Source organism: Conger conger, chromosome 11, assembly GCF_963514075.1.
Source record: "Conger conger chromosome 11, fConCon1.1, whole genome shotgun sequence".
In the NCBI taxonomy this organism is placed as follows: Eukaryota; Metazoa; Chordata; class Actinopteri; order Anguilliformes; family Congridae; genus Conger; species Conger conger.
In genome coordinates this window covers 48,546,877-48,564,104 of record NC_083770.1, presented here as the reverse complement: position 1 = coordinate 48,564,104, position 17,228 = coordinate 48,546,877, and the positions used below count along the sequence as shown (strand labels likewise).

The window sequence follows — 17,228 nt, the reverse complement described above, 5'->3', positions numbered from 1 at the left end:
GCCATGCAAGGCGCCGACCAGCTCGTCAGGAGCATTTAGACACCTAGTCTTGCTCAGGGACGCTTCGACACAGCCCGGGGGGGGGCAACGAACCGGCAACCCTCCGACTGCCAGACGACTGCTCTTACTGCCTGAGCCAATGAGACGACTGCTCTTACTGCCTGAGCCAATGAGATGACTGCTCTTACTGCCTGAGCCATGTCGCCCCCACGTTTACCCTTTACGGTGACGAGGAGGAAGCGGCGCCAGCGCTAAGTGTCCTGTGTTTGGGTTCCAGGCGAGGCGGCGGCCCCACGCTGGCTGGCGCTGGCGGTCGAGCCGCGGTTCCACCGGGGTCTCTGCGGCCTGTTCGCCAGGGCGGGCCTCCTGCTGGCGCTGCCGGGCACCTGGGAGGAGCTGCGGCCCCTCTGCTGCCCCCTCAGGCTGCGCGCGGAACTGCAGCGGGTCTACCGGCTCCTCTACCGCAACGGCGTGGTGCTGCCGGAGGCCATTCCCGCCAACATCGGACTGCAGCGGCCCGTGTGAAGGGCTCCTCTCCCGCGGGAGCCGCCAACCGCCACCGTGTGAAGGGGCTCCTCTCCCGCGGCACCGTGTGCACTGATACTGAGATGGGTGGCTCTAATCCCGGTGTAGCCACAATAAGATCCGCACAGCCGTTGGGCCCTTGAGCCAAGGCCCTTAACCCTGCGTTGCTCCAGGGGAGGACTGTCTCCTGCATTGGCTCCAGGGGAGGAGTGTCTGCCAAATGCCATTAATGTAATGTAATGTTAAAATAGTGTTACATTTCACAAGTAGGCACGTGTACTGTAAGTATTGGCACTTTCAGGTACTGCAGTGCCTGTATTGGCCACGTGTTTTTGTATAAATGCGGGAAGTAAGGAAAAAAGGTCCAGGTCCTGGTGGGTGTACAGAGCAGCCAGTGAAACCGATCGTTCTTTTCATGTACTGTATATTCCACAAATGGTAAATTATACCAAAGTATGTCATAATAAGCTGGGCATGTTGGTTATTTTTTTTAGTGTTTATCCTAATGTATTTTCACCAGGGTTGATGTGCTAAAGAGAAAATCACTGTGTGATTTGAGCCCCAGCACCTCTGACAAACGATACTTGTGCTTATGCAACACTGTTCTAAGGCAACGGGACTTCCTGCTCTCGGGAGTCGCGAACTATCAATTTGTGTAACTGACACCAAGAACCATGTAATCAATATTGCTCATACAGAATCAGCTTCTCGGAAACATGCATGTATGCAGTGATGTTTTTAAAAAGGCTAAAAGGTACGTACAGCCATCATCTGATGACCCTGAATATTTGAAGGGCTGGAACAGGTTGCTGATTCAGTATCGGTGAAGTGCCTTTTGAGTGGCGAGTTATGCAACATAGGTTTAATTTCTGTGTGGTGAATGCAAACGATAACCAGCCAGCCAAGTGAGGCGTAGCCTTTACATCAGCTGGCAGGAATCAGATTTCGGTTAACTATTGAGCATCGTTCTCCTCTGCCAACACTGCCACAAGGAAGGACTATTGTGCCAAATCTGTGCTACTTCAGAGTGAAGGTTTCATGACATTTCTGATGGTGACATTTTTGAAAAATCTTCATTTTGCATGTTTAGTTTATATTCATTTTATATGCTTTTATATGAATGAAATATGTGTCCAGTCAATAAAATAAGCAACTTTTGTAAAAAAAAAATTAAAAAGTAATTGAAAATAAATATTTGTCTAATTACTGAAATTATTGTTGTATGTCTTACTACTTGTAATATGGAGATATGTGGCTTCATAAGTTATTTATAATTTATAATTTAATTCAAATGAACCTGCCTCCCATATTTGCAGAAATGGTATTAATGTGCATTGTCCCTGTCAGATAGAGAGAGGCTGATGCACTTTCCAGCTGTTTGAAAGGCTATCTTCCTCGAATGGCGAGGGCCTGAAATAACCTTTTTCACAGAATAATCTGAGTCTGTCACACTATCTTCACTCACGAATCTATCATCTATATCCTCTCTAAAACATTTCCACCGTATCTCTCTGTATGGAAGCAGAGCAGACGGATGAATGGGTCTCGGCAGACGTGTGTCTGTCCCTGTGAGTTTGCCGCTGCGCCCCCTCTTCTCCGCGGTGCCGCGTGAGGGCGAGCGGAACAAAGCCCACTCCATCCGCCCCAGACCGGCTCAAACTGCCTCGCGGATCCCCCGCAGTACCGCCGGCCGCCACCGGGTGGTGCGGTTTCCCCTCGGTGAGCACCTCTCCCGTGTTGCACTTGCCCGTTTGTGGAAATTATGAGGCTCTTATTACCCCTTGGTTTCCCCGCCATCTGGGGCAGCGGGATAGGGCCGAGGCGATGACGCAATGCAGGCGGGGGCGGAGAGGCAGAATGGCTGGTAAACAGCAGGGGAATAGACCCACTTATCCCTGACGAGGGATCTAATAGGGCCTAAGTGTTCGTTTTCAGGCCGCATCAGGGAAACCGAAGATGGACTTGGTTGCGCTGCAACGCTCCCGCCATTAAGGCCGGATTACATCACCGGAGCCTGGCACTCCCCCCCCCCCCCCCCCCCCCCCCGCCCTCTCGAGAGGTGCGTCTGATCAGGCATGATTCAGAGGCGTGGACCAATCGCACGCACCTCCCCCGGGCAGAAGGAGGCAATGCAAAGCAAATTGTTTGCAACAGTTTTTATTTTTTTTATTTTTTTACTGTGGAAACTTTTCTCAAGCGAATCCTCCCGAGAGTTGGCGCCTGCAGTCCTTGTTTTTCACGTTCCAATCAGCTGCAGCACAGCGTTCATAATCAGCGCTCCTCAACGGCACTCGCATCACGGGAGGGTCCTCTACGAGGGCGCCAGCTGTAACAGCCCCTTTCTTAAAATATACATTGGGCACCCAGCTTGTCGCCGAGCACTGTATGTCACTATGTCACTGTATGTCACTGTATGTCACTGTCACTGTATGTCACTGTATGTCACTGTATGTCACTGTATGTCACTGTATGTCACTGTATGTCACTGTCACCGTATGTCACTGTCACCGTATGTCACTGTCACTGTATGTCACTGTATGTCACCGTATGTCACCGTATGTCACTGTCACTGTATGTCACTGTATGTCACTGTCACTGTATGTCACTGTATGTCACTGTCACTGTATGTCACTGTATGTCACTGTCACCGTATGTCACTGTCACCGTATGTCACTGTCACTGTATGTCACCGTATGTCACTGTATGTCACTGTCACTGTATGTCACCGTATGTCACCGTATGTCACTGTCACTGTATGTCACTGTATGTCAATGTCACTGTATTTCACTGTCACTATGTCACTGTATGTCACTGTATTTCACTGTCACTGTATGTCGCCGTATGTCACTGTATGTCACTGTATGTCACTGTATGTCACTGTATGTCACTGTATGTCACTGTATGTCACTGTATGTCACCGTGTGTCACTGTGTGTCACTCTCTGTCACCGTATGTCACCGTATGTCACTGTATGTCCGACTCTGACCCAGATTTGGGAGGGCTACCGATCTGCACTCGCAGCCAGGTGCACACACAAACCCCACCGCCATACGCGGGCCCAGGTGATGGTCGGGTGCTCGTTGCCCTAGCGGCTAGCTACAGTCGGCAATGGCACGGTGGAGACTGGACCATAGGGCTCATCCATCCATTCTTCCACGGCATGAAGCTCCAACCAAACGAGCCGCCCAGTGACCTGCACCGCCCGCGGTCGTCCCTGTTGTCTCCTGACCCAGATTTCCCTGATAATTCCACACTCCCGTGATGATGACTCTTGTTTGACCAAAGGAGTTCTCGCTGGAAGCTGACCTTTGACCCCCCTGTGAGTTTACCGTCACCCCGGTGTGAACTCCCGGGGGGGGGGGGGGGGGAGTGTTCCTCCGTGGTAAACAGCGCGGCCGAGGCCAGGAAGCCTGCGGAGGTGTTGACAAGGGCTGAGCCCCAGGAGCAGGTGACCTGCCAGAGTCACCCCCCCCCCCCCGCCCCACGCCCCATCCTCTCCGGGGCTGTTTATTTCGCCAAAAACCTGGACCGTGCCCGTCTGTCCGACTCACGAGCCGCTACACTGTCCACTCCTCCACGTGACCTCCACAAATAACCTGCGTTTCTCAGATAAAGACATAAACCAAGGGAAGGGCAAAGAGATCACAATAAAGGTTATTATGTACAGTGCTGTGCAACAGCTTACAGATTAAACCTAGTCCTAGACTAAGGAGTTTCTCCATACAAAACTCAACTTAGTCCAGGAGCTGACCCAGTATGTTCATTCTAATTATTTAAAGAAATACGAAAAATCTATTTTTTAAACGGTTAACTTTTTGGAAAATGAATGTTTGGAAATGTCAAATTTGTGCTCTGGTCTACTGACACACTAATGCAGAAAACAAAAACGAAAACAAAAACTCAGAAGACCGAATTTTTCCACCACAGTGCTGTGTGAGTCACAGATATGGAGGACGTTGAGAAAGGAAAGCGGAAAATGGAAACGATTGACGGTCTGTCGCTCGGCTGTTGCCTCACCCAGCTGCTCTCTCTGGTCTCTTTAAACGGCACGTGTACACGTGTAGCCTCAGAGGAAGCCATTTCCTGTTTGTGCATACGGCACGCCTGCACTACTCTGATCTTGCTGTTGCAGAGCTGTGCGCTGCATGCACTGCTACGCAGTGATGAGACCGTGTGATAGGACCGTTAAAGACCATTAAAATAACAAGCTTGTGTTGGTGGTAAAACAAAAAAAAACTATCATTATTCTAAAATGTGCAATCAAAGCCCTGCTGGGCTTCCTCGGGCAAAACTGTAGTTCAGTGTGTTTTCTGAACAATAAAGGAACTACATCCACCCCACCCCACCCCCCTCTCAAAAAAACCCCTTTCCCAATCACGTTAATGCATTCAGTCTTGTAACAGAATTAGTGCCGAGTGTTTATGCAATAGATTTTCCATAGACAGCCATGTCATTTTTAATTAGGCAGAGACGCTATGGGGTCTGTGTCAAGCTCACCGCCTTCTGAAGGCAAAACTGAACAGCCTGCATGTCCTTCAGAATAATGAACCGCACTCCAGCGATAGCCCTTAAAACAGGCCGACGGACCGGTTCTTCACTGCACCCATATTGACTGTTGTAGCGGTGATACGCCAAGCCTCCTGAAACCTTGTTGTTTTAAACAAGGGCACGAATTTCCCTGCTAACAAAGAGCTCTACATAAGTTGCCCCTTAATCCACGGCACCACAAAATGAAATAACTCTTGTTACCGGCACTAACATGCCTAGAAGCGCACCCTAATCCTCTCAGTGCATTTATTTTAACACACAAAAGCTTAACATGCAACAGAGAATGCATATACAGAACGAAAAGCAATATCTGTATGGTTTGGTAGACGATAAAACAGACCTTTTCTTATCCCAAACAAGAACACAGCGAGCCACAGACACACTTGTACTGGTGAATCTTTAATCGGCGTTTTTTGCACATCCGTTTTTGTTTGGCTTTACTTCACCGCTATGGGGTGAGTAAGGGTTGTTGGGACAAAACAGCTGATGTCTCTGAACCGGAGCACAGCAGAAAACACAGGACACTGGAAGACAATGGGGGCATTCAACATTTAGGGCCAGGTTTTTTATTGCCCGACAGGCTTGCTCAGGAGCAGTCCATCATTCCTGCTACATTTCCTACATTCACAAATGTCAGTAGTCCACCGCTCTGCAGTAGTGTTGTGCACACATACATACATTTGTGAGTGATATGTGTTGCATGTGCTTGTGTGTGTGTGTGTGTGTGTGTGTGTGTGTGTAGAGAGAGACAGAGAGTATACAGAGAGTATACAGAGAGTATACAGAGTATTTACATATATATACAGATAGCCAGAAATAATATATTTGTGTGTGAAAGCAAAGTGTGTGAGTGTGGGTGTGCATTTGCATGCTTGCGCATGCATGTATGTTACATTACATTACATTATTGGCATTTTGGCAGACGCTCTTATCCAGAGCGACGTACAGACTAAGCAGGAGACAATCCTCCCCTGGAGCAATGCAGGGTTAAGGGGCCTTGCTCAAGGGCTCAACGGCTGTGCGGATATTATTGTGGCTACAGTTGAATTAGAACCACCAACCTTGTGTGTCCCAGTCATTTACCTTAACCACTACGCTACAGGCCGCCCCCGCCGTATGTGTGTGCATGCGGGTGTGTGTGCATTTGTGTGTGTGTATATATATGTGTGCATGTGTGTGCGTGTGCACACGTGTATATGTGTGAGCATTTGTGTGTGAGTGCGCACGCGTGTATGTGTGTGTGCGTTTTTGTGTGCGTGCGCACGCGTGTATGTGTGTGTGCGTTTGTGTGTGCGTGCACCTGTATGTGTGCGTTTGTGTGTGCGTGCGCACGCGTGTATGTGTGTGTGCGTTTGTGTGTGCGTGCACCTGTATGTGTGCGTTTGTGTGTGCGTGCGCACGCGTGTATGTGTGCGTGCGTTTGTGTGTGCGTGCGCACACGTGTATGTGTGTGTGTGTATGTGTATGTGCGTTTGTGTGTGCGTGCTTGTGTGTGGGGGGGGGTTTGAATCGCTGACTCAACAAGCTTGAGTCCGTTTCAGTGTTCAGCATCAGTCCTGATCCCAGTTCTTAGGAAACGTTAGAAAGTCGATTGACATTTTGCAGGGAGGGAGCAGGGATACGCTGACAGAGCCTACCTAAAGCACAGGTATGACTGTGCGAACGTTACAGTTCAGCTTCAACGCAGCCATTCTGACTGAAGCGCTGCAGGTGTGGGACTCACTGACCTCCCACTTCATCAAGAGGCAGCACGCTTCATCATCGTTTCTTTCAGATCATTAAATCGTACTGCCATTGTTTTGCCTTTGGTAATGCAGGCAGCTAGACTCCGCATCCTCATTTGTATTTGATTTTTGCTCACGGTGGCATTACCCACAGCAAGTACACCAGCCCAGGGCATTCTCTCAAGTGCAATCTGGTTTGGGAGCTGCTGTCTCACTTTGGGAGAATAAATCTCCAGGCACGACTGGAGCTAAACTGCCATTGCAAAGCACAAGAAGACTGGTTTGTTCAAGGGGCCGAGAGTAAAGTCCAAAAATGTGGAGAGCCGAAAGAGAAAAGACAGTGCTGAAATATGTTCCTCAGAAGCACAGTTGGTAACGAGTCCCTCTCCTTCCTGCCCGAACTCACCTGCAGGACAGTGAGTGGCACCACACTCTCCCTGAAACGAGGTGAAATCGGGACAAACACTCCCAGATAACTCTGTGAACAAAAACAAACACAAATATGGAAGAGTGGATTCGATTTCAATTTACTGAGATGGAAAACATAATTACACAGAACAGAATGTTCTGTGTGCACACTGCTTTCTCTCTCTCCCCTCACAGCTAGTGATGCATCCTTTCAAGTTAATCATGTGATCTCCTGGAGCTGAGTTTGCCAAACAGTCTTATCTCTGATATAAACATCTTTAATAAAAGGCACAGCGCACAAATAAATCTGGAACAGAATAATGTTGAATCCAACGCTTGCATGTGGCTAAGTTACAGTCAGACAGTCCACAGGCCACAGTCCAGGTTTAACCCTTTGAAACCATTTGTCTGTGAGAGAATAATATTATCTCCTTTTTTTGGCAAGCGTCAGTGTAGGAAAACACTGGTTAAAAGTAAACTGTTGGGCAGTTACAATTTGGTCATTTGACAGACACGTCTTCACTTTTTTCCCCCAATAAGCGTCCAAGATGACCCGGTAAATATCCAAATGGACATTTCATTTTGCATTCACAGTGGAAACACAAGGTCTCTGCAGTGCTGTCCGCCAACACGGCTGCTCCTCCAGCCAGTAAAAGGGTTGACCGGAACATCCAACACGAGATTGAACTTTGAGGAGCTGAGAGAATACTCTGGAAGCTCCATTTGTGGTCAATGGGCACTGGGTTTGTACTGATGTAAACAGGTGACCGAACTTCACCGCTGTTGATAAATTGTGATGCTTGGAGTAAACGGTGCAGTGTGTGTTTCGGATTGTTCCATGCAGGACAGTTTAGTAGAGTGTTTACCACTTAGCAATGTTTTAAAGAGTAAGTTTACCACTTCCAGTAATGGACCATACAATTATCTGTGCATGAGAATGATTTGCATCTTATATTTATATATAAAAACTCAACCCAGAATCTAGTTGCCACAATTCCACACTGTCTCTTTGCATGATCAAGGTCAACTTGTTTTGGAGAAAATATATGTTTATTCTGAATTGTCACCAATTACATGCTTTGATAATAACAGCAACAGCGCGTTATTTCGTGTTCAGGACCTGTCAGTCAAAGCAACAGTTCACATAACAGCTTGACTGTGGATGATTCTGACTTGATTCATTGAAAAGTATAGTGTGTTCACAGTTGTTTATTGGGACATAAACACACGGTGCTTATCAACAAACCTTTATTAAAAGATTGATCTTATTATGAAGTCTCCAGGAGAGACGGCAGGAAGATATTGTGTACTCCGTGTCAATTTAACTAAAAAGAAAAACTAAAAAGGACAGTGTATTCAGGGCTACTGGAAGCTACAATGACTTGTTTTGTTTCTATACCCCACCCCCAAACTATAGTTGGAAGGGATACGTTCGAATCTTCCTGCAACAGCTGGCTCCGGTACTGCGCGAGCGCTTTTGTTCTGGGTAGATGTTGCCAGACGTGTGGAGCCGCCGTGCGTAAATAGGTGGCATTAGGACCTTGAAGATGCCCTGAACACTGCAGCAAAGGGGGAGTTCCTTATGCCAGAGAGAGTGGCTGTTTACCAAGAAAGCTGAGAGGTCTCTCGTGAAAAACAAGGGCTGGACCGCAGTGAGAGAAAGAGCAGTGTGACTGAGATATCAGCATAGGCTCTTCTGCAAAAAAAAACAACAAAGAAAAAAAACCAAAAAAAAAAAAAACCCGATATCCTCGACGTTATATTTTTCCCTATGCATTATGTGCATGTGAGTTATTTTTTCTGCTTTTAAAGGGATATACAGCAACTTATCGACATGACGATGTTGTTGTTTCACTTAGTTCTGCTCAGTGTCGTTTTTGTGGACTGCGCATCAAATATTGAAGGTAAGCATTGACAAAACTCAAATAATGTTATTTGCCATGTTATATATGTAATAAATGTCATCATTTACCTCTTGTTCTGCGTCAATAAACGATCTATTTCCCTTCATGCACTTTTGAGTGATTGTGCAGCCTGTCTTAATTTTCCATACAGTATATCGATTGAGCAAAGTTTTCGCATATTTATGAAACATGCCTGTTTTGGTTTACTAATTGACAAGTTAATGTTAGAGGTAATAATAAGCTTAATAAGTAACAAAGCAAAAGGCGAAAACAAGTTTTACAGTTGCCGTCTCACACCCTTATTTCTTTTGTTAGCTAGATGACTCCTGTTCATATAAAATGTAGCGAAACGGTCTTTTCGGAGATATTTGATGGTTTTGATTTTCATTTTCATGAATCTTAGAACTGAATTCATTACCTAACGTCATTTGAATGTATTTTGGATGCCTCTTTACGCAGAATGCACGAGAAGCAATGGTGTACAGTACCGGGGAGAACAACAAATCACTTCTACGGGAAAGCGGTGCCTTAACTGGGTGAACATAACCAGGGACTACGGTGCGTCCGCCTACACGGACGCAGAGACCGGTAAGGATGCACTTCTGCAGTGTGTCGCGTTTGTGGCTAATATTAAAACCCCACGGATAACGACTATTTAAAGCATCTTCTTCAATGATGGATATGCTCGGTCATGTATTTTGGGCGAAGTTGCATAGTCTCCACATGTGGAAAATATGCTTGTTGAAAAACAGGAAGTCGTATCTCATAATAGGCTACAGTTTTCCATACTCTCAGCTACGCTCTCCCTGGCTTGTTGCTCGAGTCTGGGGTGCAGGAGGGAATGTTTAGGAAATGTGTTAAGTGCGAAAGAGGCGCATGCACCTTTGCGCTGGAATGTGGTCTGCAGGTGACCTTAACGCCAACAGCGCTCGGTCAATGGCAGGTTGATGAATGGTACGGACGCACTTCCATGTGGCACGTACATGTTTATCCCCCATTACAAGACCAGCGCTCACCGTCTTGACCAGTGCAAAGGCTTTTATCGTGGGCAAATAAGAAATGAACAACCCACACAGTCATATATACAGGCAGACGCACACACACGCACGTATGAATTCACGCATACTCACACACAGGCACAAACACACACAAAGCACAAGGTCAGTACTGAAACAACAAAACATACACACATACCCCCACACAGTTTATGGCCTGCATTACATCGGTTCTTTCCATCCATTTGTTGTTATGCATGTATTATTCATCCACCAAGGTGAAATAAGAGATTAATGTACTGACCGTAATTGTCACCCATAAACCTTTGCTCCGTCTGTAAAGTCGGTTTGTGGGAGGGGGAAAAAAAACAAAAAACACATGCTTCATCCTACAAACACAAGATGTCTTTTTAAAGTGTTGCCTTTGGCTGTTGTCTGTCTCAGGTGTCGGAGACCACAGCTACTGCCGAAACCCAGATTCGGCCGACAGGCCCTGGTGCTACGTGCTGGACCAGGAGGGCAAGGTCCAGAGGCAGGACTGCGCCATTGCCACCTGCAAAGGTATCCGTCCATTATTAATACCTACTGTTCATTACTGTTACTGTACCCCCCCCCCCCTCCAGGAACTTCCACAATGCAGACATTCACAGGCTTCAGCCCGTGTCTGTAGACTGGCCAAAGCATTCGCTTTAAATAACTCCACGTGTTCCGTGTCATGCCGGATTCCTGGTGATATCTAGTCGGCTGGTCCTCGACCAGTTATTTTTTACGGCTTTCGTTTGTGATGCGTATGATCAACCCGAACAAAATTATTGACATATTAGGACTGACTGTAGTTCACTCACTGTTGTCACCTTAGTACAATATGTGCTGTTCTGCATCATTACTCTTTGTTATGTTGTTTTCATGAACTATTCTATCCTTCCAATCATAATTATGAAATAAAAACGATTTATTCTTGAGTAGCTAAGGGACGTTATTTACGATGATTCAAACATTTAGTCTGGCAGCCCCTGCTACCTGTGACCTTATATTCACCTTAATCTTCGTGCCCCCTTCCGTTTACACGCTTCCTCCTTATCCTTCGCGAAATAACGATAAATAATTAAACAGCTGCTGAACATAAAGTACAAAGGTCTATCAAAAGGAAAGTAACTCCAAACCTTGTGACAGGAGAATAAATAATTTTGCGCTGGTCCTTTGTTTGACATTGTGCAAATATTATTTTAAATCACCGGACCGAAAGGCTTTTATCTGTTAGCCAGTGGGGGCCGGTTGTCATAGTGATAAGTAGTTATGTTGCTGGGCGAGGGAAAGAGTTTCAGCCTGTCCTCACGGCTAGAGACCCAATTTGCTGCCGCTTGCAGTCGACCCAATCAGAGCCACTAAACAACAGTAACTCTATCAGAGACCCTAACTGACACCGTCAGAACCACTGAACAACAGTAACACTCAGACACCTAACAAAATGTGAGCTGTGCTGTCAAGTTTATGTTGGCTTTAAATGGCTGAGCCGTGCTACATTAGTCAAGAATTGAACCTGGGGGATAAGCAGTCACTATGTCAAAGTGCACACAGGTGTTGGAAATGAGAAACGGACATTTTGTGCTAATTACTAGGCTCACTCAGGCACACTTACTGTATGGAACAGCTTGCCTTCTGCTTGGGGAAAGTCTATTGTTTCGTGATAAATGTGTTCTGTGGACCTTTGATTGTCAATAGTCAAGGTAGGTGAAGCAAGTTAACCGATAACAAAATCCCTCTTCAGTGAATCATAAGTTAAGAAACAAAAACCAAAAAACAAGAAAAGCTTGTACGGCAGCTGCCATGAGGCAGCAACTGCCCACTTCCTCTCTCAGCTGATTGGCCAACTTGTTCACAGCGTTGCCATAGAGACAGCTTCCCATTGGCTGTTTGGCACTGGGCTCATGCCTTTTAACTTTTAAAGACTTGGTAAACAAAGTTTTTTTTTCAGGTGGGCGGAAAATCGCAGCCCCATCTTGATTTCAGAGCAGATGTTGAGCGTCTTTTACAAGGCTACAGTCCTATTTGCACTGTTTTCACCTTTTGTGACCGTACCGTCGCTCCAATAACTAAGCAAACCACAGTAATCTGAGAGCAAACAGAGACCATCTGGCAAGGGCTCCGAATTTGGACGTTAGTGAAGGTTTGTGACTCATGCAATGATTGATCAGGTAAAATCAATCACAATTACTCAGCTCAATGGGGGCCAAGTCTGAGGCCTTGCTTGTTGTCTGATGGACTTGCACTGAATGACATACTCAATGGTCTATAATCCAGGGTTTTCAGCCGGGGGTCCCCCCTGCCCCAAATTTAAGATCTCTATTTAACTTATGATGGGGGTCTCCCAGGATGCCTTTGAGCCTGATGGTCCCTCGATCAGAAGCAGGTTGAAAACACCTGATCCCTAAACCTGATTACATAATAAAGTGCAGGATGTAACAATTGAAAGAAGCGTCGGGTGGCATTGTGTCGTGGGCTGTGCTAAGCGTGGTGTTGGCCTCGTCTTCCTCTAGACCAGACGGATGCCGCAGCGGAGGCGGAAACATTCCCGTCATCCTCCACTCCGGGGAAGACCGAGGTCTTCGAGCCGGCGCAGTCCCCCCCCGTGCAGGGTGAGGGCGCCGCGGTGCAGCCCGTGATCGGGATCAGCCAGCGGGTGCGCAACGGACCAAAGAAGAAGAAGGACCTCGGAACCATGGGTGAGCCCAAGTGTGATGTCACAAATACACTTTTCCGGGGGAAGACCAAGAGCACTAGTTTATACTCCTCAGAACAGTGATGTATAAACTGTAAATAGTGGCACTATTGTCACTATTAACAGCGAGAAGGTACCGAGTTTAAATCCCAGTAGAGGGCCTTTCTTTGTGGGGTTTACATGTTCTCCCCGTGCCCGTTTAGCTTTCCTCCCACGGTCCAAAGACATGCTGGTCAGGCAAACTGGAGTCTAGATTGTCCTTGGGGCATGAATGTCTAATGTGTGTATGGTGTTTAGAAGTAAGGGTTTTTAGAAAACAGATGGATTCTCATAGTCTTCTCTTGTGCTACAGTTACTGAAGTGAGATTTTGATGAAAGTGACTTGGGTGTCAGGAGAACTATGTCAAGAGCGCACAGGTTAACAAGTTAACACGTTTCTCTGTGAAATCTGCTGGATTTTATTGCTGTTGTGCTGTTATTAAAGTTGGACTGTCCTTATGTCCTCTTCCCTAGGCTATGTCCTGGGCATCCTCATGATGGCTGTCATCATTCTCATGGGCGTGGGAATCACGCTGGGCTACTTCTACAAGAGGTCAGTGGAGAAACCGAGTCTGCACACATCACGTCCTGTTCGACAGAGAACCCCCCGTCTCGTACGACAGTCACACCTGGGACAAATACGTCATTAGTTTGGATTCGAATACTTTTCTGTGCTCGATTGATCTTGCTCGGTGCAACTGAGCCGATCAAGAGAGCCAGAAGGTGGGGTTTGCACCCCATAGCATAGGCTCCAATACACCGGACAAGAGCAGTAAAGCTTTGAAAAGTATTTGAATCCAAAATAACAACGTATTTGACCCAAATCTGAGGGCAGTTTGGTGCTCCGCCCTGTCGCATCTCTCCGCCTGGGAATGGGAACTGGCCGAGCCTGGCAGTGTGCATTACAGGTGGATAGTTCAGCTCCGCATTAGAAGTACAGAGGGCTGGCTCTTGGGCACACGTTGTGACACCTCAGTCCCAACTGAGCCTCATGCTGCTCCGATTACCATTCAGAATGAATTGATGCAACAACAAAAAAAAAGAAGGCCGGGGGGGAAATTGAAACAGCCTGCAGTCAAGCTATTTTAAGAGGCTGTTTCTGATGTTTCTAAAAGAGCGGAAAGCAGGGGCCGTGGGGAAGTGGATGCACTGCAGTGCTGGCCGGCGTTAGCTCTGGGCCGCGGCACAGCCATCCCTTTTGGCTGAATGCGGGGCGCCCTTGGAGATCGGCCTGGCTGTCAGATCTGATTATCGGGCTTGCGGTTCCTTTATAGTTCAGGGGCTCATTATCGATGAACGGCAGGCTCTAGCGTTTCGGCAGAACAGCGATGTCACTGTTTGGAACGTGATGCCTGATTCACTCAGTCAGCCCTGGTCTTCCGCTGCGCCCCATCGGCTGGGTGGGCAGAGTAAGGGGTGAGGGTTTTTTGGCTGGACCGTTTCATGTTTCCGGAGTGAACGTGTCACCCTGCACTGCCTCCATTTTGAAGGAGGTCAGCCTAGATTTCATCGTCATAGCGATGTGGTAGGTGTTGGCGTGGCGACCACACTGCAGGGCCGTTACGGTGTGGGATGGTGCCGTTACGGTGCGGGATGGTGCCGTTACGGTGGGGGATTGCGCCGTTATGGTGCGGGATTGCCCCGTTACGGTGCGGGATTATGCCGTGTGCACAACCCTGGGCTGGCTCTCCAGCACGTCCACGTTCTCCCTGCCCGGAACCAGGCGGTGGGCGTCGGAAAAGCCTTCTGCTCTCTTCATTCACTCCCCCGGGGGGTACTGACCAGTGACCAGCGGCCCTTGTTATTATAGGACGTCCTTTCAGCTGCACACCCCGAGTTAAAAATAAAGCTGCAGACATGAAGCGCATTGCCTACTTCAGTTCTCAGAAGTGGAAATGTCGACCAGGTTGTAAGAGATCATTTTACTGCTTGTACTGTACACTGGTTCACGTGATGATTTAACCGGAAAATAACTCATTGGAGAATATTGAGTAATGGTAATTAATGTAGCGTTTTCTGTGTATCTCCGAAGTCACAATCCCAACATTTACGGCGAACGAGCCTTAGGAAAACCGTCTCAGGGAGAGAGCGTCTGTTAAATGCCCGAATGAAAACGTTAATGCTGTACACCGCCCCCTGCTGGATGACTGACGGCACTGCTGTTGTTTTTCTCCCCGGCCCAGGGGTCGCGACCTGAAGAAGCAGCACGACCAGCGCGTGTACGAGCGTGAGATGCAGAGGATCACCCTCCCGCTCTCCGCCTTCTCCAACCCCACCTGCGAGCTGGTGGACGAGAACGCCGTGGTCCTCAGCCCCCAGCAGAACCCCAGCGAGGACACGCTGGAGGGCGGGGACCCCCTCATGGGCCAGGCCGGGACCCCAGGGGCCTGAGGACCAGAGAGGGGAGCCCCACGACGTGGGAAAAAAACAACCAGGAATCTCAGAGGAGAGAGACTGCCCTCCAAACCTATCACCCCTACTTTTATTAGCCTTCTGGACAGGAAGTGGGACTAAAAGGCTGCGCTCAAAGGCAAAGTTATTGTTCTCACTTCCCTAGTGTAAATGCTTCTGTCTAAACGGGGGGGGAAGAGGAAAAGGGAGGATTTCCTCTACATAAAGACCATCAGGTGTGCAGAGAATGGATGAGTTTTGTACAAAAAGTGCATGTCAGGGATGCTTGGTTTAAAATCCTTAATTTTATATTGGAAAAAACATTGTTTATGGGTGACATGGGTTATGATTGTCCTTCTTAACTGTGTTTCAGTCGAAATATCTAAAGCAATGAAAATGTGCCACACGGCTAAGAGGGGGAATGAGAACCACAGTGCTTATTGATATGCTTTTGTTTTCACTCAGAGAGTATGTCAGGATGATGTAGACAATGTCCTTTTCGAGTCCTCATTAGGTCTGTTTCTGGTCAGTAGCAGGTCTGAGTGAGGTTACAGGAGCTCACGGCCTGCAAAAACATATGGAATTGTGCCGGTGGAAATTCCCCAAAACGCTCTGTGCTTTGCATCGACAGCGCAGGAACAAGAAGAAACTGGAAAGGCCAGTTTCAGAGACTGGGATTGTGTGTCTAGGCTCCGTTTGAAAAACATGTCCCGAGAATCAGGGAGGGCCACGAGATTGACGGCTGCTGGAGGGGTTAAGAAATCGCCCGTTTCTTGAACGGGCATGTTCTCAGTGCGCTGCATTTCAGTGTATTTCTTTCCCCCCCCCTCCCGTAATTGCATCGGGCCTACTCTCAGGATGTCACCCAAAAAAGCAAGGCCGCATTGGAAGCGTTCTCCCCCCTGACCCCTGAGAGCTTGGGGCTCTGTGTTAGAGCAGGGTGCTGGAGCTGGAGCTGGTTCCATGGGAGCACACGCAGGCTTCTGGAAGCCGTCACTTTCAGTTAGGAGTCATAAACACGAGATAAGGCAGCGTAATGAAGGGCCTTCAGCCAGACCCGTTGCCTGGTCGACGCCGCCGCTCTCGGTCTGGAGAGTGGTCCGAGGACACTCCCAGACGAGAACCAACAACAACGGAAGGAGGACTGTAATGTGATTACTGACTTAGCGCAAAAACATCATTCGAATAATTTCCTTATTTTTCTGAGCCTCCCGAGAACGGCAGATAATTCCAGGGACAAAGAGAATAGGGGAAGAGATATTTCCAAGCTTATCAAACAATCTGCTGTCATTTGATTGCTTTTTATCATATGAGTCCTACATTTACTAGGGCAAATTAATCCAAGCAGATTTTTTTTTTTTTTTTTTCTTGTGTGAGAGCTTGATATATATGTAATAATAAATGAGTGTTAGTTGGTTAAGCACTTGCTTTGAACATTACGAGAGATTTTCTCTGCTTTGTTATGTTTAATTATCCAAAGATTGTTGTAGGACCATTACAACAGCACTTCACTGTCAGCAATGCACCAGACACACTTGTATCCGATGTCTATTTCCGTTCTGTGAACCTAATCTCAATCTTCACAGTGGCAATTATTTTTTTATTTTAAAAGCTGAGGAGTTACTGAATACTGGATAATTATTAAATTGTTGCAGTTTATTTAGGATGAATTTTATTTTTTACAATTCAGCTATAGGTACTGTTGCTATGGTTTAACATTTAAAGCAGTACTTGCATTTGTATTTTTGGCAGTTTATTCTGCTGTGACTGAAATAAAGATTTTGAAAAATGTTGAAATTTTGGAATTGGACTTTTCTGAGGATAATAAAGACAAGAATATACATGCCAGCCATTAAGAATTATTATTAATAGCAATAATAATAAAATAAGAAGACATTTGAAGCAGATGGGATTCACGTCAACAAATCTACACCAACTCACCAATCCATTCATGCCATAAAATTAAGCAAATATA

General features: G+C 47.1%; 2 protein-coding genes across 2 annotated transcripts in view; both read left to right on the top strand.

The window, feature by feature from the left end:
- Nucleotides 1-1,689, top strand: part of si:ch211-225b11.4 (tRNA (32-2'-O)-methyltransferase regulator THADA) — a 32,480-nt gene extending 30,791 nt beyond the window's left edge. Inside the window, exon 32 of the mRNA XM_061259485.1 lies at nucleotides 278-1,689. Within this exon, the coding sequence (XP_061115469.1) occupies nucleotides 278-525 (248 nt within the window). The 3' untranslated portion in view covers nucleotides 526-1,689. The remainder of the gene's footprint in view (nucleotides 1-277) is intronic.
- Nucleotides 1,690-8,742: 7,053 nt separating this feature from the next.
- On the top strand, nucleotides 8,743-17,050 carry pik3ip1 (phosphoinositide-3-kinase interacting protein 1). The gene is made up of 6 exons (XM_061261595.1): nucleotides 8,743-9,109; nucleotides 9,569-9,697; nucleotides 10,549-10,665; nucleotides 12,642-12,827; nucleotides 13,337-13,415; nucleotides 15,046-17,050. The coding sequence occupies exons 1-6, from the start codon at nucleotides 9,040-9,042 to the stop codon at nucleotides 15,251-15,253; spliced, it is 789 nt and encodes a 262-aa protein (XP_061117579.1). The 5' UTR covers nucleotides 8,743-9,039; the 3' UTR covers nucleotides 15,254-17,050.
- Nucleotides 17,051-17,228: the final 178 nt, after the last annotated feature.